At 48.4% G+C, this 19592-nt stretch overlaps 1 protein-coding gene across 1 annotated transcript in view; it reads left to right on the forward strand.

The window, feature by feature from the left end:
- Positions 1–18667, forward strand: part of WWC1 (WW and C2 domain containing 1) — a 158139-nt gene extending 139472 nt beyond the window's left edge. Inside the window, exons 18-23 of the mRNA XM_070793974.1 lie at positions 2993–3113; positions 4320–4484; positions 11410–11502; positions 14162–14395; positions 16692–16813; positions 17906–18667. Of these exons, the coding sequence (XP_070650075.1) occupies positions 2993–3113; positions 4320–4484; positions 11410–11502; positions 14162–14395; positions 16692–16813; positions 17906–17972 (802 nt within the window). The 3' untranslated portion in view covers positions 17973–18667. The remainder of the gene's footprint in view (positions 1–2992; positions 3114–4319; positions 4485–11409; positions 11503–14161; positions 14396–16691; positions 16814–17905) is intronic.
- Positions 18668–19592: the final 925 nt, after the last annotated feature.

Here is a 19592-nt window from a genome sequence, read left to right on the forward strand (position 1 = left end):
ACACACGCATGCAGGAGAATATAATCACAAACAATGCTAGAGTGAAAACCCTAGTATTTACCTCCTTGGGAGCTTACATGTATTTGTCTAGGACAAAGGTTGAGAAGTGGCCTTGCTGGGTCCCAGGGCATGTGTGGTTTATATTTTACGGGGTCTTACAGCATCATTCTCAAACAGGATTGTAAATGCTACCAGAAGCACTGACTGAGAGTGCCCCAAAGCTACGTCCTCTCTGATACAATATAATCTAACAGTATTTAATCAAGAACATGTACATGTTTTTTTTCTAGCAGGTACTGCTAATTTGACTTCACAGTATTCATTGGCTGCTCTAATTAACACTCCCCACAGGGATACACCTTTTCCCCAAACCCTCACTTGATATCAAATACATATTACAAATATCAAATACATATTTTTAAATTTTTATTGATTTTTGGCCACTTTTCCAAAGGGTGAAAAGATGTGTCTAATTATTTTTCTCTTTACAATTGAGGGTTTGTTTTTTTTTTTTCCTTTCCCGGAAAATATGTCAATCAGCTTCTTAGTCACAAAGAAGAGACTTCCCTAGCAGTTGAGCGCTTCATGGAGCGGAGACCTGGCTGCACCGCTAAGTGGCCTGTGACACTGAGCGAGGCCTACTCAGTCTCTGAGACGAGGGGCTTTCGGTGTGGTTGAAGGGCCTCAGCATGGCACCCGGAGGTCATTGAGGCCATGTTTGAAAAGTGAAAGTGTTAGCTGCTCAGTGTCTGACTCTCTGAGACCCTACGGACTGTAGCCTGCCAGGCTCCTCTGTCCATGGGATTCTCCAGGCAAGAATACTGGAGTGCATTACCATTCCCTTCTCCAGAAAGTCTTCCCGACCCAGGGATGGAACCCACGTCTCCTGCGTTACCCTCTGAGCCACCAGGGTAGCCTCTGGTATCCATGTTTAGTGCCTCTTTCATGAGTGGATCAAGAGGCAGAGGAGAGAAAAAAGAGGCCCTTCCATAGCGAGAGTCCCCATCTAAGTGCCAGGGAGGTTTTCAGCACAGGGCTGAGGGTGGAGAGCCAAGATCTGTTTTCCCTGTTGGGAAAATCCAAAGGGAGATTTTGTGTTTATCCACAGTCTCACTGAGCCAGCTAATGAGATGTCAAACTCTCTGCTTTTGGCTGAAATTCCTTCAGCTCTGTATGGTAATACTGCCTCATGCTGATCAGAAGCCTGGCGGTTATGTATGTCTTTGAAAAGTAAAGATGGGAATGGAGATAAATTACTAATTAACAAATGCCATCCATTTGTCACACCAACTCTTTCTAGGCTCAGAGTCTGAGGGGAAAGGATAATTATGAAAAGTATCACCAAAAATAAAGTCTCTTCAACAAATGGTGCTGCAACCCCATTGGGTATCCATACAGAAAAAAATAAATGTTGGGTGCCATGGACAAAAATTAATCTGAAATGGATCATAGTATTAAACATAAAAGCTGAAACTAAAAAACCTTTAAAAGAAAGTACAAGAGAAATTCTTTGCAAAGACTTCTTAGGTACAACATAAAAAGCACAAAGCATTAAAGAGGAAAAGGGATAAATTGGACTTTGTCACAATCAAAAGCTTCTGTCCTTTGAAAGACACCATTTAGAAGAGGAAAGGCAAGCCACAGACTTGGAGAAAATATTTGCAAAGGATTCCTATCTAGAATATATAATGAACTCTTGCAACTCTAATAAAAAGACAACCCATTTTTAAAATGGGCTAAAAATTCTAATGGAAACTTTGCAAAAGAAAATCTGAATGGTCAATGAAATTCTCAACAGGAAAGTACAATGAAAACCACAATAGATATGAGTACTCATCAGCTGAATGACTAAATTTAAAGATGGATATTACCAAGTATAGGTGAGGAACCAGAATTCCCATAACATTACTGTGGAAACATAAAATGATATAACCGTGTGGGTAAACCAGCTCACCACTTACACTTATTGTCTGACCCAGCAGTTCTACTCCTGAGTATGTATACATATCTTATGGTCTGAATTGTCTCCCCCCAAATTACAGATATTGAAGCTCTGACCATGCTTTAGAATGTGACTGTTTTTGAGGACAGGGTCTTCAGAGCTGATTAAGTTAACATGAGTCTGTTAAAGTTAGGGTGGGCCTTAATCCAGTATGACTGGTGTCCTTATAAGAAGAGGACATTGGGACACACAGAGGAACACCGGGGACGCAGACGCAGAGGGAAGACCACGTGGGGACCCAGCATGAAGGTGGCCGTATACAAGTCACCACCCTGCCCGCACCTTGATCTTGACTTTTACTAGCCTCCAGGACCGTGGGAAATAAATTTCTGTTGTTAAAACCACCCTGTCTATGGTATTGTGTTATGGCAGCCCTAGCAAACTAATCCACTGTCTTAAGACAAATGAAATCCTATTTCTACACAGAGTCGTAGGTGAGTGTCTACAGAAGCTTTATTCATAATTTCTAAGAAATGGAAGCAATCCATATGTTTATCACCTGATGAGCAAACTGTGGTCCATCCATCCAATGGAAGATGACTCGACAATAAGATGGAGTAAATTATTGACACTGTGTGCCAAATATGATGCTGAGAGAATGAAGCCAGAGACAAAAAAGCATATATCATCTGATTCCATTTCTAAGAAACACAAGAAAGATCAGATTTAATCTTTAGTCATGAAAAGCTGATCAATGATGGGCTGAGGGTGGGGGCAGATTATCTGGGAAAGCATATAAGGGAAACTTTCAAGATAATGGAACATTCTTTTTCTTGAGTGTGGTAGTGGTTACACAGGGGAACACAACTCATCAAACATTACAGGAAATGAGTTTTTTTATATGTAAATATACCTCGTTAAAATTGATTTTTTTTTTAAAAGTGTCCTCAATCCAGAAAATGCTTGGAAGCCCTGCCCTGAATGCACTTAAAGGCAGGTGAGCAGGTGAGCATGGGTACTGTGGGTGATCACAGTGTCTTGTCATCACAGGAGGTATGAAGAGGGGACCAGCGAGAATGAGGCCGCAGCCAAGGAGGAGGAAGAGGAAGAAGAGGAGCAGGAAGGGGAAGAGGAAGCCTCCCCTGACATGGACGGGTGCCCAGCGGTAAAGGTAGGGAGGGCCGGGACATGGGAAGGGCTGTTTTGGGGGAAATAATCCTCAACTATTGAACCCAGGCTGTCAGAAAAGTCTCGGGGCTAAGCCTCATGCCCCAGCATCAGGGGACAGGCTTTCAGAGTGGGGTGACCTGCAGAGGGTTGTATAGGGGTGTCCCTGCCTGGAATTGGAGTCATTTCAGTGACAGAAAATCAGGAGGAGTTGATTGACCCTCTCATCTCTCCCACCCTCTGTGGTTCCCAATTCTCTGGGCAGACCCCAGGCTGTACAGTCAGCTGGCCTGGATTCAAATACTGGCTCTGCTTCTACCTAGCTGTGTCGCCTTAGACCGATGACTTCATCCCACTCCAGCCTTGGCTTTCTCATCTCTAAAATGGGCGCAATAATGCCAACCTTGCAGATGGGTGGATCTCAAAGCAGTAGATTTCTCCATTTGGGTCTACCTGAAGGGCAGTAGGAAAGGGGGTCTAGTCGAGTGACTGTCACCTTTTGCTCCCCTGCTGCACTCAGGTGACATGTTGTAAGAGGCTCCATTAGGGGTGGAGGTACAGGTTGAGTGGGGAGGTAGGGGCGTTGGAAAAGAATCTGGGCCTGCCTTCTAACTACTCCACACCAAGAGGAAATCCTGCAGTTTCTCCAGCCAAAGGGGGTGCCTTTTTCAAAAGCACACAAAGACACTGTTTAGGCTAACCAAGGCTTTTCATTTGGGTGTTTTTATTTGTTGATCTCTACTGGTAATTACTGTGAAAGGACAATAGAAAAGCTGATCACCTAGTTTTTAAAAAACAAGGTTTGCTAGTTGCTTCCCTAACTCCAAGAAAACATATGCAGTTCTTGTCTAGGGTGATGGAAGCCTTGGGTGTGGCTTTGTCAAAATATGGTTGGCACATTATTCTTGAGGGTGTGAGGCCCAGGACATCCATGCCTGAGGTACCTCTACTGCTTATGTGAGCTTGTTAGGGGACTGAGTCTCTCCCAGTGGCCCCAAGCACAGGTGTCAGGGAGGATTGGGGGCTGGCATGTGGGGCCTTGGGTGCCATGCTGGCCGGGCTGGGTCCGCAGAAGCCCCCGGCTGTGTCTGAGGGCCAGGGGTGAGGTGATCGGAGTGGGGAGCAGCTTCAGTGTCCACCCCGTGAGTCTCAGGGTGGGTGGCTGAGACTCTGGGTTCTCCCAGCCTCACAGCTGTGACTTCTTCCTCAGGTGGACAAAGAGACCAACACAGAGACCCCAGCCCCATCGCCCACGGTGGTGCGGCCCAAGGACCGGCGGGTGGGCACGCCCTCCCCGGGGCCGTTTCTTCGAGGGAGCACCATCATCCGTTCCAAGACCTTCTCCCCAGGCCCCCAGAGCCAGTACGTGTGCCGGGTAAGCAGCCGCACAGCCGTCCTCCCCGGAGCACCCGCTTCTCCCCCTGCAGCTGAGAGCCCTGGGCCTCGCACAGCTCTGGGTCCAAGTCCTGGTCCTGCCCCTGTTGTCAGTCATTCTTGGCATGTTACACCTGTTTCCTTATGGAGTTAATAGACCAAGTCTATGCGGTTGCTCTAAGGACTGAATTGGCTAAAGCATGGGAGAGGCTCAGTAACCAGTACATGGCCAACGTTTTTATATATGTGTGTGTCTGTTTACTTATATATGTTTATTTACTTACTTATTATATAAATATAATATGTATATTTATTTACTTACTTACCCAACCACATGGCATGTGGGATCTCAGTTCCCCAACCAGGGACTGAACCCATGCCCCCTGCTGTGAAAGTGCAGAGTCCTAACCACTGGGCCACCAGGAAATTCACAGCCAAGGCTGTTTATCAGTTCAGTTCAGTTCAGTCGCTCAGTCATGTCCAACTCTTGGCGACCCCATGGACTCCAGCAGGCCAGGCCTCACTGTCCATCACCAACTCCTGGAATTCACTCAAACTCATGTCCATTGAGTCGGTGATGCCATCCAAACATCTCATCCTCTGTCATCGCCTTCTCCTTCTGCCTTCAGTCTTTCCCAGCATCAGGGTCTTCTCCAGTGAGTCAGCTCTTCACATCAGGTAGCCAAAGTATTGGAGTTTCAGCTTCAACATAGTCCTTCCAATGAATATTCAGGACTGATTTCCTCTAGGATGGACTGGTTGGATCTCCTTGCAGTCCAGGGAACTCTCAAGAGTCTTCTCCAACACCACAGTTCAAAAGCATCAATTCTTCAGTGCTCAGGTTTCTTTATAGTCCAACTCTCACATCCATACATGACTACTGGAAAAACCATAGCCTTGACTAGATGGACCTTTGTTGGCAAAGTAATGTCTCTGCTTTTTAATGTGCTGTCTAGGTTGGTCATAACTTTTCTCCCAGGGAGTAAGGGTCTTAATTTCATGGCTGCAGTCACCATCTGCAGTGATTTTTGGAGCCCCAAAAAATAAAGTCAGCCACTGTTTCCACTGTTTCCCCATCTATTTCCCATGAAGTGATGGGACCAGATGCCATGATCTTTGTTTTCTGAATGTTGAGCTTTAAGCCAACTTTTTCACTCTCCTCTTTCACTTTCATCAAGAGGCTGTTTAGTTCTTCTTCACTTTCTGCCATAAGGGTGGTGTCATCTGCATATCTGAGGTTATTGATATTTCTCCCGGCAATCTTGATTCCAGCTTGTGCTTCCTCCAGCCCAGCATTTCTCATGATGTACTCTGCATATAAGTTAAATAAGCAGGGTGACAATATGCAGCCTTGACATACTCCTTTTCCTATTTGGAACTGTTTATAATTCCAACCAACTCTCCACTCTGTTTACGCCCGGCCCTGCCCTTCCACACCCCTTGCTGAGATCAGACTGATCCTCACCTTCCCTGATGGACAGTTCCTCCCCCTCCAAGGCAATGGCAGCATGCAGCCTGAGGTTGCAAAATAGCAACAGCCCTGGATTACTTAGCTATGGGTTTAGGAGCTTTTTTTCATTGAACTTTTTGGCTACCATTGAAAACTTAAGAAATTCAATTAAAAATAAAATTTAAAATGCAGCCATTTCACATAAAACTCCGGTTTCTGTGGAGGGGAAAAGAGAGACTGTCTGGCCCCTAGGGCTACACATTCTGTCACAGTGATGAGTGGCTGGAGCTCCGCAGTGAGGGCCGCTGCCCTCGGAGTAGGGACTGGCAGGCCTTTTCAAGTTCATCGTGGCCTCCACCGGCCCTCTTTAACCTATTTGACTTGCTGACCTGCTCTTGCAGGCCATGGAAGTTTAGAAGCTGTGCAGTGGTCTTGGCTTCCGGAATCTCTTGCCTTCTATCCATGACTCCCATCTGAGGGGTCACTCCAGTTGCTGGGGCTGTAGAACCAAGACCTTGTTTCTGAGGTTCATATGACATGTTGACATCCTTCCCTATCTCTTACCATACAAAATGAGCAAGCAATAACTAGAATAATAAACAGAACCGTCCAGTCTCGTGTTCCAGTAAGTTGTGCAGGAGAGGCCCCTGGAACCCGCCCCACCTCATCAACCTGACATCCATTTGTCTATTGTTATAGAGGGAAGGGCTATGGGGGATTCAGCATCTAATATCTGGTATCCAAGGCCTCCAGTTATAAGCTTGAGTGTGTGTGTGTGTGTGCTCAGTTACCCAGTTGTGTCCAGTTCTTTGCGTGCTCTGCTATCCATGGGATTCTCCAGGCAAGAATACTAGAGTGGGTTGCCATTTCCTTCTCCAGGGGATCTTCCCAAGCCAGGGATTGAACCTGCATCTCCTGCATTGCAGGCAGATTCTTTACTGGTAAGCCAGTAGTAGTGAAGTTAATTTTTTCATAACGTGACAATTTTACAAATGCACTGGCTACTTTTCAAATTAGTGCCCACCCCAAAACATTCCCTGCAGTACCTCCCAGAAATAATGTAAACCTCTCCTCTCTGTGTCCTCTCTACTTAATGTTAGAGCTTGTAAACATCTGAAAAGAAAGTGTGAGTACACGTAATATAGTTGTGTATCTTGCAAAAGGTACAGGGTTTCCTGCAGTCACTGAGTGTGATTTTAATGCAAGGGACTTCCTGAACCACAAATGAAGAATCCTGCTTAATCCCAGCTCACAGCTGAAGAAGAGAAAAACCCAATCCGTGTTTCAAATGTGAATAACTTGAAGGATTTAGCAAAGCCCTCAGGATAATGGATAATCTGTCTTTGGCAAAATTACCGCCTTTATGAACATGCAGTGGAAATCAAACACAAAATGAAGGATGATACTTGTTGGAAAAATCACAGCAAAAGAAATGAATGTTTGATTTATCCTTTGTCATCAGGATTTAGAATGCAGTTGTAATTTTGTCAAATGGAAGATATGAAATATAAAACTTTTGAAAAGTGTTACTCTTTTCCAACTAAAAACTCAAACTTTTGCCCCCCAATGTTTACTATAAAATTCTGGTCTCCTGTGTAAATGGATTCACTTTAAATGGGCTTTTCCAGAATTGGCATTCCTGATAACAAAGAGGTCCAGTCCCATGTCTCAAGCATTTTTAACACAACTAGCACTATGCTGAGCCCGTTCCACATTTTATTACCTGGACCAGTCTCCAACCTCAGGGCTGAAGGTAAAGAAATTCCCAGTCTGCATGGATCACCTGCCACAGGCAAAAAAAGGGCCTTTATTAGCAAAGATGTATATTTTTTCTTCTTTTGCTTTCTGACTACACTTCAGCCCAAGCTTATCTGTTTCTGGTAGATTCTCACTTAAGGCTACAGGAAGTAGCCAATGGTACAACATCCTGAATTTTTTTTCCTGTCATTTCCCTTAAAACTCTATAGGGGTGTTCAGTCTGTCTCTTGAGATGCAAGAGGTAACAATAATGTTTCCCTCTGTTTCTCACCCACAAAATGAGCATTCTCAAATTCCCAGCAGGCAATATGTGTCTGTGCTGTGCCCCCTCCTACCTCCAGTACACAGCCAGCTCCCTGTTTTCCAGCCTGTGGTTTATAGCACTCCACTCCCCTAGTACCAAGAACCTAGTACCTGGTCAGGGTCTTTCACAGCAAGCAGCAGAAACAGACTGGGAGCAGTATATGTGGGGAAGAAATGTTTGAACAGGAAAGTGAGTAGTTCACAGATTCATTAGAAGGCTGTAGAAGCAACCTCAGAAATCGGGCAGGAACAAGGCGGGCCAGACCACAGCCAAAATCACACCCTAAAGACAGGTGAGGACACAGTGCTACTGCAGAACATGGCCCCAGCTGGCCCTGCAGCTGCCTTTGGGGTTCAGCACTGAGGCCCCCAGCAGACTCCTGACACTGCAGGAGGCCAGGAGAGCTCTAGCTGCTGCTGCCGCCGCCACTGTTCACCACTGATGGCTGCTTCTCCCTGAGAAACCAACAAACACAGATGCAACAAACAAGCCCACAAACACGGAACAGAAGAGAGTGGCCTGGCTGAGTCCAAGAGGCACAGCCACAGAGATTTGGTCCAGCTGACCAGGTTGTGACTGAAAGACCAGCACGATTGCATTTAATTGTCATAGCTGAGTCCTGTGCTGGCTTCTAGCTGCAAGGGAGGCCATGAAAGCAAGACTCTGGTACTTTTGCCTCGAGTGGAAGGTGGGCTTTGTCTCCCACTGAGAGTCATAAGAGGATGGAGTTTCATATGCTAATTAGGTTAGCAGCACGCACACACACACACACCCCCCCAAAAAAAATTCCCTGTTTTTCCTATGTCATCTAATCTCACAAACAGCCCTGCAAGGCAAGTGGCGTTAATCCCATTTCATAGATGCTGCAAGTCAGGGCACTTTGTTGTGAGCACAGGCAGTCCCTTCTCCTGGCCTGACATCAAGAGCCCTCTGCCGGGTGTCCCCCTCTTTGGTCCTCAGCATGGCCTGTGTCACTTGGTGAGTTTCCTGGGCTTGGGCTTCCACTGGACTTTTAAGTCATGAGGGGCGGGGACAGTGTTACACTCCCCACAGCTCCCCACAAGCCCTGTGGCGCTGACGCCTCCGTATCAGCAGCGCTGTCTCACGTGTCGGTTGGCCCACTTTGACCTGAAGGATACAGTTCTTCCAAAATTCTCATTTTCAAGTAGACCCCTCTGACTTCCCGTTATTTCACCTCTCTGCTCCTCGATCTCCCTCTAATGGAGATAGCAAAAAGGCAACAATATTCTCTACCATGTCTGAGATCAAATGCACTAAAACATCTTTAAGAAAGAGTTAAACTCAAGGACTTAATGTAACTTTCATCGCTCTTTTATAACATGGTCTTTAACACATAAACAACTATGACTTAAGCACCAATCGTCCTGACACGTATTCCTAGTTGGTGTGACATATATTCTGTGAGTGCCACTTTTGGATTGAAACAATGCAGAATAAAGCCCCCTTCTGAAATGATACCCAGCCAGTCCATTTGTATGAATCCACCCCTCTGTCTTTATATTAGTTTCATCTCTGAGCATTACATGCATCCTAAAGAGGACATGAAATTAAAAGATGCTTACTCCTTGGAAGAAAAGTTATGACCAACCTAGATAGCATATTGAAAAGCAGAGACATTACTTTGCCAATAAAGGTCCGTCTAGTCAAGGCTATGGTTTTTCCTGTGGTCATGTATGGATGTGAGAGTTGGACTGTGAAGAAAGCTGAGCGCCGAAGAATTGATGCTTTTGAACTGTGGTGTTGGAGAAGACTGTTGAGAGTCCCTTGGACTGCAAGGAGATCCAACCAGTCCATTCTGAAGGAGATCAGCCCTGGGATTTCTTTGGAAGGAATGATGCTAAAGCTGAAACTCCAGGACTTTGGCCACCTCATGCGAAGAGTTGACTCATTGGAAAGTACTCTGATGCTGGGAGGGATTGGGGGCAGGAGAAGGGGACGACAGAGGATGAGATGGCTGGATGGCATCACTGACTCGATGGATGTGAGTCTGAGTGAACTCCGGGAGTTGGTGATGGACAGGGAGGCCTGGCATGCTGCGATTCATGGGGTTGCAAAGAGTCAGACACGACTGAGTGACTGAACTGAACTGAAAGAGGACGTGGCCTTGGATGGGACCTTGAACTCTTGTTCTGATGCTTACCAGCTATATGGTTTATAAAAATGTGGTAATCTCTCCCAACCTCAGTCCCCTCAGTTAAGATAGTTTGAGGATTAAATGAAACTGTCGGTAAAGCCCGTGGCACATAAGAGGGGCTCCGTCCGTATGGCTGCTGTCTTGTTTGTGTTTATTTGGCCGCACCAGGCTGGGGCATGAGGGACCTTTACTTGTGGCAAGTGAACTCTCAGTTGCAGCACGTGGGATCTAGTTCCCTGACCCAGGATTGAACCCCGGCCCTCTGTGTTGGTAGCGCAGAGCCTTAGCCACTGGACCGCCAGGAAGTCCCAGTGTGGCTTTGTTGTTACTGTTATCTGTTTCTCATTCTGGTTGACACTCTGCCCAGTGCAGTAGCTATTTCATCAATGTAGCAGGACCAGTAATATCATTATTACTGATAATTACTAATAACCACAAACATGACAGTGTGGACAGCTTCTCAGAGGAGACCCACCTCAGTGAGCTGACAGCTGCCAGAATAAATAGACTCTGGAGCATCAGCCTGTGACAGTCCCACTGACCTGGAAATATGACTCCAGAGAGAGACCACCGTCTCCCCTCCCTCTCCCGTCCTCCCGCTGGGGACACGAACTGTCAGTAAAAAAGCATCTGTTTGACCGTAGCCCTGATCTCTGGCCACAGATGAGGAATGTTAGCCCTCCAGGGAGAGTCCAGATAACTGCGGGATTGAATGGGTTCTGATGAGGAGAGAGCTGTGACCAGCACAGCCCTCACAGAACCTGTCTGCCCCATCTCCATATCAGTCTCGATATGGGCTCCATTCGAGCCCTGAAGATGGGCTCTGTGGGCGACAGGAAAAAGTTGGTGCAAACAGGCCTTAGCATAGGAGGCCAGGGGGCAGTGTGTCCTGGAGTCATCTGTGGCTGGTGTCCATCCCGCCAGGCTGCACCGGCTCCAACCTTGAGCAAGTCGGGTAGCCCCTCACCCACCGTCTTCTCATTAGTAAAGTGGCGATGTCCTCTCCCATGGGGCTGTTGGAAGGATGAATGAGGTCTTGTGGTTGGCACACAGGGCCACGCATTGTTGAGGACCCACTCAGTGAATGGTCACCCAGAGAGAAAAGGAAGGTCGAATGAAACCTGCCTCCTGCATGCAGTCCCCATGGGGAACACGGAAAGGAAGGACGGGGCTGGGGACCCCACCACCCTCCTGGCCCCAGTGTGCCTTCTGCACGCACTCGGACCTTCATGAGTGTCCCACGCCTCTTCTCTCTACAGCTGAACCGAAGTGATAGCGACAGCTCCACCCTGTCCAAGAAGCCACCTTTTGTTCGAAATTCCTTGGAGCGACGCAGCGTCCGGATGAAGCGGGTAAGACGGTCCCTTTGTTTCCCCAAGCCCTGTGTCCCTCACGCACATCCCCTGATGCCTGACCGTTTCTCCTCAGCCACTGGTTGGAAGAAAGCACTTGAAAGCATGGTGGTATTTGCAAATAGAAGTTGGTGAACTGTAAGGCCTGGGTAGGCACTGGGGAAAGTGCCAAGGGGTAAATGTAGCATAGTTTTTGTGACCAGTACGTTAGATCAGGAGTGGGCATACTTGTGTAGAAATCAGAGTCATGAAGAACCAATCAACCCAAGATGTCACAGCTACCAATGGGAGCCTGCCTCCTGCAGGTCTCTGCTCCCTGTGTTGTCCAACTGACCGAGCAGTTGAAGGTCCCTTGCAACAGCCTCCTTGCAGGAAGAGAGGCCAGGTGCCCCTGCCCCCCAACGCCTCCCCACCAAGAGCTGACCTGGAAGCAAGGAGGTGTGAATGGGACTCAGTCCAGCTGGAAACTCCCAGGGAAGAGGCCCCATGCTGTCCCCACAGAGCAACCTGGCCTTTCCTTATGGAGAACGTGGCTGCATGGGGGTTGGCAAGAGGCCTTAGGCCAAGGCCCTACTCCTGCTAGGGACTTTTCACTAGTCAGGGTTGCAGGACGGGCAGGGGGCCCTCCCCACTGTGGGCTTTCAGTGCAGACTTGACAACAGTTCTGGTGAACTTCCAGAACTAGAAAAAACCCAGGAGCCAGAATGTCAGAAAGAGGAGTGGAGAGAGCAAAGCAAAAACGCAGAGAAAGGAGAGCATGCTGACAGCCCCGTGTAGGGGCAGCCCCGTAGCATCTCCGGCAGGCCTGCTGCTGACCACCGGCCTCGGGAGTGGTCCTGTGCCTGGCCGTACCCTGCCCGCACAAGTCTCCAGAAAGAACCAGAGACAGCAGGAGAAAGAAGGCAGTGCAGAAGAGGCTCCCTCCCAGAAAGGAGAGGGTACTGGCTGCAGGAGAATGTGGGCATGGCCGCAAGTGACAGGGGCATCCCCTGCCCCACCCCGTCTGCTGTGGCTGGCTGGCACTCCAGTCCCTGGAACACCGAGTCACCTTGGGAGCCTGCTGATAATGCAGATTCCAAGGCCGCACTCCCAGACCGCCTCATCCAGGCAGCTGGGGTGTGGCCCTGGAAGCAGCATTTTTATAGGCTCCTCAGAATTCTGGACCAGGTGTTCCATGATCCACTCCTGGAGAAATGACACCCAGGAGCTCCTACTCAGTACCCCCTGCACGTCTTACAACCCCCGCCCCCACTCCCCCCACCCCCTGCCGCAAGGCAGGCCTCACAGAAGTTCCTGCTTCTTCATCTCCTCTTCCCCTCAGCCAAAGGGATGCCTTGCAAAGGGGGCCCTTGATAGCTGGTCTGAGCCCATGTTCCCTTCAGGTCCTTTCTATGTCCTGAGGCACAGGGGTGTCCAGAGGCTGGGCCAGGACCCGTGCACACTGCAGACCTGCCTCCACTAGCTGCCTGAGCAATGCGTGTCGTGGGCAGGGCCACCTGGCAAGGGTCTGAGAGGACCTCTAGTAGCTGTGAGCAGTCCCTGGTCAGCAGCTGAGTGAGAAAATGCAAGGAAATGAACCCTACCCAGGACTTGAGGGAGCCTGGCTGCAAATCATCCCCTCGTCAAACCCCCGGATGGGGATGCAGTCAGTCAAAACCTAGATTTCAGCCTCATGAGACCCTGAGCAGAGGATTCAGCCAACCTGTGTCTAAACTCCTACCCAGTGAAAATGTGGGATAATGAGTTTGCATTACGTTCAGCTGCTAGTTTGTGTAATTTGTTATGCAGTAACAGAAAACCAGTACAATGCCCAATAAAGTGATTTTTTAAATGATATTAATACATAAGACATTAACTATGAGACCTGTCCTCACTTCAGGCTGGCCAGTATGCTTTTAGGAACAGGAAACCACTCAATGGAGTGGTTCTGTGCTTTTCTAGGGTGACCATTGTCTAGTCTGTGCTTATACATGAGCAAGGCCGGGAGATCCAGCTGAGTGATCTCGGTGACTCCAGGTCTCACATGAAGCTGCTTTTGCTTAGCTCTGCTGCCCCTGTACTATCATTAGTCATGTCCTACTCTTCGGGACCCCGTGGACTGTAGCCCTCCAGGCTCCTCTGTCCATGGGATTCTCCAGGCAAGAATACTGGAGTGCTATTTCCTTTGCTCTGGCCCATGTCCAGTCTCAGAAACTTGTCTGGATATGTCAATGCAGAGAGAGGCAGAGCTCAGGCAGTAGATGGAAGCCAGTGGGAGTAAGGGAAGCAACTGCGTGTAGGGAGTGAGTGGATGGGATCCGGAGCCAGCTGCCTGCAGTGGAATCTCAGCTTCACTGCTTATAATGTGTGTGATTTAACCTCTGGGAGCCTCATCTGTGCACACGATAACAGTCAGGACCTCATAGGGTCGTGAAAATGAACTCAGGTAACGGAAGTAAAGCGCCCAGCACCATGCCTGGGACATAAAACTGCTCACTAATATGAGGGGTAGACACGGAAAAAATCAAGACAGGCTCCCAGGGGTTGGACGAGCCTCACTTTTGGAGTGGAAGCCCGCGGATGAACGAAGGAGGGTAGCTGAGCTCCAGAGCAGGGGAGAGCACAGGGTCACTGGACCCGGCCCCATACTAACCTGTCCAAACCATCCCCACCCCCGCAGCCTTCATCCGTCAAATCCCTGCGCGCTGAACGCCTGCCGCGCACCTCGCTGGACCTCGAGTTGGACCTGCAGGCCACCAGGACCTGGCACAGCCAGCTGACTCAGGAGATCTCGGTGCTGAAGGAGCTCAAGGAGCAGCTGGAACAAGCCAAGAGCCACGGGGAGAAGGAGCTGCCACAGTGGGTGCGGGAGGACGAGCGCTTCCGCCTGCTGCTGAGGATGCTGGAGAAGCGGGTGGGTGGCGAACCGTGGGAACGCAGGGCAGGCCACTGCAAGGGAGGGCGGTGAGGGCCCTGAATGGGTCCTGCAGTTCTGTGACTCACTGAGAGGGCTCCCAGAGCCCCTCAAGCTCATCAGCAAAGGAAGCCAGCAATCCCTCCCCCAGGAAACTTGATTCACTGTTTACTGGCTGCCAGGTCCTTTTGCTGCATTCCCGTGTTTGTGCGCAAGCCCTTATTACTCACATGTTTATTCCAGCAGCTGGTCCTTCATCAGGCATATTGGGGGGCACTTTATCTACGCTGGGGCACACACTTGCACAGAGTAAATAAGAACACTGACCTGCCCTCCTGCCTGCCTACCCAGTCCCACAGAGCACGTTTCTCCAAAGGGGAGAGGAGTGGGTCCTGGCCGGGTTTTATCCTGATGAAGACTCCTGAGGATACAAGCCTGCTGGCGTCTCATCCCTAGCGTAGTGAGTCGGAGAGATCTCAGCATTGCTCAAGAAAAAAGATACAACCACAAAGGGGCCAGACCACACGATGAGTTGAATTTGGGTGGCTGCTGCTTTCACACGTGTGTATTTGGGAAGGTCTCACATTGCATGAGACACCCCTACCCCCAGCCTCCAAAGGCAGCTGTTTGGGCTCCACTACCTAGAGGGGACTCCGGGAGTTGGTGATGGACAGGGAGGCGGTGATGGACAGGGAGGCCTGGCCTGCTGTGATTCATGGGGTCGCAAAGAGTCGGACACGACTGAGCGACTGAACTGAACTGACTGACATAGAGGGGAAGAGTCCAGGCAAACTCCCAGGGAAAAGGGGGGTTGGAGAGGGGACCTAGACATGGAGATGATGTCACTTGGAGCACCATGAGGAGTCTTGGGTTGGAGAACTCCAAAGCAGCAGGAGTTTGGACTCTTTTATAGACCTGGGGTTGAACACATCTATGACTAGCAGATGTTGGGTGCAGTTTTAGGGGGTATAGGTAACAGGCAGGCTCTAAAAGGCTAAAAAAAAAAAAAACCCAAACTGCTATTTGAACTTCATTTAAAACAATTGGATGGGTAAAAAATTGTCTTTGACACCAGTGGGCTCCCAGACTGTGGTGAAGAAATAAACATCATAGGGTGAAGAAATAATCATCAGAGGCCATCTTTGACTCATTCCTTTCATACCTGCCAGGAGGGCTGTCCATGGCAGAAATGACAAGCTTTTGCTAGTTTTCTCTGCACACAGCCAAGCAACGCAACAGCACCTTCCAGACGGTGCCTCACTGGATTGTTGGGAGGGCCATTAGCTAAAATTCCAGCTCTCAGTTAAGGTGATGAAAACATAAAGCAGGAAGGTGGTGCTGGGCTTCTTAGGTCTGGACTTGTGGGAGCCTCAAATTGACTCTAGTAAATCAGAAGTTCCCCAAGCATTTATTTCTTTCTTGTTTATTACATCAGAGTTATAATAACAGCATTAAGAGAAAATAGAAAATTAGAGAAAGTTTTAAGGAAGAGAAGGAACTAAATATGTCTCTAATGGTAGCTGTCTATTACATTTATCTTGGAGCTTCCTAGTAGCCAAGGCAAAAAGAGATAAGCAAACAAGTATATATGTTTCCTGCCTTAAGAAGGCACCTACCAAGAAAACCTGACCTTTCAAATAGTTTTGTTTTTTTTTTAAATAGTAAATCTATGACTATCTGATGATGATTCTGTTAAAGAGTCATTTAAATGGTATAGCTTCATTAAGCAAAATACTGTCTTCGTGCTACGGTTTTAAGTGTGTAGAACATAGATATTTGAGGGCTCTTTGGTTTGTTCTCTAAAGTGTTTCCTTAGGTTTGTATCAGGAGGGAAGGATGTATTGTTCCTCAAACCCTTGACCATAATTGCATGATTCAAAATTGGGTTTCTACGATTTCTTAATTGTATGTCGTTAAAGCAGTTTCTTAACATGCCTGAGGCTTTGTTTCCGCATCTGTAATATAGATTATTATAAAGCCTACCTTCCTAAGTGGCCCTGAGGAGCAGTGAGGTGACACGCATTTTACCAGGTAGCTCTTGCCGCCTTACTTCTGACACGTGCATATAGGTATTCAGTTCCCTGGCCCTGAAAACCTATCCTGTCTGACACATGTTGGGATCACTTCCCCTCATCATCATTTGGAATAAAGAGGAACAGGAAACATCATGGTGCTCTCTGGTGACCCTCAAACCTTTTAACCACAGTAGACTCCTCATTTATGCTAGAAGGGTCTCCGTGGCTGACCCATTTCTAGAGACCCTAAGTACTCTCTGCTACCTCATTCTGCCCTCCAGATGGACCGAGCAGAGCACAAGGGAGAGCTTCAGACAGACAAGATGATGAGGTCAGCCGCCAAGGACGTGCACAGGCTTCGAGGCCAGAGCTGTAAGGAGCCCCCAGAGGTGCAGTCTTTCAGGTCAGCAAGTGGGTGCCTGGCCAGCCGGCCCTTCCCTTCTCACCCTGCCCTCCCAGCCTCGGTCTCCTCCTCTCCGTCTCGATGCTCCCTGTCTGTGCTCCCAGCTCTCTGTAGCAGATGTTTGTCCTCTGCCGAGTCTTCCCCTGTGATCTGTGAGCCCCGCGGTGCTTCCCCCCAGCTGTCTTTATCGGTCTCCGCACAACTCGACCTAATTTGTTAGATCCTTTTGTTTAATGGGTGAGCCACCTGCTCCGGCCTTTCCTCTTAGCGCTCCCATCACCAGTAACTGCGGAGGATTGGCCAAGGGATAAATCAGCCTGGCAGTGGAAAATGTTTGCTGGGCCTCCCTAGTACTGCCTGCCACCTGCCAGGATCTCGGGGAGATGCCGTCTTGCCACCCCCGGACCCAGGCATGTCCTGGGCCTCCCCATTCACAGAGGGTTTTGCATTTAGGTTTGTGTTGTCCTCTCGGAAAAGGTATTCATGTTTGTGTATGTGCTAAAATGCATCCCTTGGAGGAATTTAAAGATGTAAAATATACTGTCATTTTTCTAACCACACTTGGACATCTTTTCATTCTTAACCAGCAGGGAATCTAAAACAGACCACAGTGGAAATGGCCAAGGGCCCTTTGAGATTTCAGAGGCCCCTGATCGGAACTGGGGGTGGTTGTTCCTGCTGATGTTCCCCCAAGGCAGAGATTCTCAGCCAGGGGTGACATGAGCCTCCGGGGAAGGCGTTTGGCAATGTCTAGGGACATTTTTGATTGTCAGAACCAGAGGAGGGCTGGCAGAGATGCTTCTGATGTTTTGTGGGTAGAGGCCAGGGATGCTGCTAAAGACCCTACCTGCACAGGATTAGCCCCACAATGAAGAAATTATCCTGCCCATAATATCTATAAAGTGAGGTTGAAAAGCCTGCTCTAAAGGGATGGCCTGGGACTTCCCTGGTGGCCCAGTGGTTGAGTCTGCACTCCCACTGCAGGGGGCTCGGATTCAATACCTGGTCAGGGAACTAAGATTCCGTATGCCTCATGGTGTGGATGGGAAAAAAGAAAGAAAGAAATACATAAAGGAATGGCCTTTTTTACAGGGAGAAGATGGCATTTTTCACGCGGCCTCGGATGAATATCCCGACCCTCTCTGCAGATGACGTCTAATCGCCAGAAAAGTATTTCTTTTGTCCCAGTGATCACGCTGTGAGCCTAGACTGTGGCTAAACTTATTTATGTGGTGTTATATGAAGGTACCAAGTCATGAGTCCCCTAGCACTCTTGTCCATTTGAAGATAAACAGAATTTTTTAGTTTGAGTTCTATTATTATTAAAAAAAACAAAACAAAACAAAAAAAACCAGCATTACAATGACAAGATTGTATAGTTTGTATATTTAGGAATGTATTTTTGAGAAAGAAAATTTAAATGAACTAAAGCAGTATTAAGTTGCTGCTCTTCTTAAAGTTGTTTAGATTTTTTTTTTTTTTTTTTGTACAGATCTACCTACTAGAGGTTTCACTGCAATAAGAAGTAATGTTTGAGGGACAGTAATCCTCAAAGGATGTCCTGAAGGTGTCACAGCACAGCTGACCTTTCCTACTTAACGTATTTTGTACCATGTTTTTAAAAAGATGCACGGGAACTGTGCAGGGATTCTGAGGTGCGTCCGTGAATCTTCACGAGCTGTGATGTGTTTTTATGTGGCCGCCCGATGTGGAGCGGGCAGCGTGGGGCTGGCTGGTGACAGGCCTGCCCACGCTGGTCTCATGCCCAGTGAAGCCACTGACACGAGTGAGGGAGGGCTGTGGAGAACACCTTTCAGTTTTATCTCCATCAATAAAGTGGCCTTTCTGAACAAATGTCCTCATTCGCTTTTTCTCCCCTACCCTTCCCTTCATCAGTGTTCCCCTGGTTTTTGAATCTCCACTTCCCACTCATTCCCTCCCAACCTATCCCTAGGCCAGGAGAGTTTTTTTTTTTTTTTTTTTCTTTTTGTTCGCTCATGTGCTCATTAAAGGAGCGAATGTCTGCTGAGCGGGGACTGCTGTAGACATCAACTTGTGTGACTTCAACACCCAAGTCACAGAATCTCTTCCTCCTTCCTTCCTCTGAAGTGAGCACTGCAGCTGTCTTCAGAGTAGGTCTCACTACCAGCCACACCAGAATCTTGGGCCAGCAGACTTCCCTGGGGGCCCAGTGCTTGTGAATCCACCTTGCAATGCAGGGGACGCCAGTTCCATCCCTGTTTGGGGAACTATGATCCCACATGCCTCAAAGCAACTAAACCCATGTGCCGTAACTACCGAACCCACGTGCTGCAACTGGAGAATCCATGCACCTCAACAAAAGATCCCTCATGCTGCAACTAAGACCTGACACAGCCAAATAAGTAAATAAATATATTTTAAAAATACAGGGGTCTTCCCTGGTGGTCCAGCGGTTAAGAATCCATCTGCCAAGGCAGGGGCCACGGGTTCAATCCCTGGTCCAGGAAGATCCCACGTTCCTTGGGGCAACTAAGCCTGAGCTCCACAGCTATTGAAGCCTATTTGCCTAGAGCCTGTGCTCCACAAGAGAAAGCACCACACTGAGAAGCCTGCGTACCACAGTGAAGAGTAGCCCTGCTGCTGCTGCTGCTGCTAAGTCGCTTCAGTTGTGTCTGACTCTGTGCGACCCCATAGATGGCAGCCCACCAGGCTCCTCCGTCCCTGGGATTTTCCAGGCAAGAATGCTGGAGTGGGTTGCCATTGCCTTCTCCGAAAGAGTAGCCTTAGCTCACTGCAA

The sequence above is a fragment of the Bos indicus genome, chromosome 7 (genome assembly GCF_029378745.1).
Source record: "Bos indicus isolate NIAB-ARS_2022 breed Sahiwal x Tharparkar chromosome 7, NIAB-ARS_B.indTharparkar_mat_pri_1.0, whole genome shotgun sequence".
NCBI lineage: Eukaryota > Metazoa > Chordata > Mammalia > Artiodactyla > Bovidae > Bos > Bos indicus.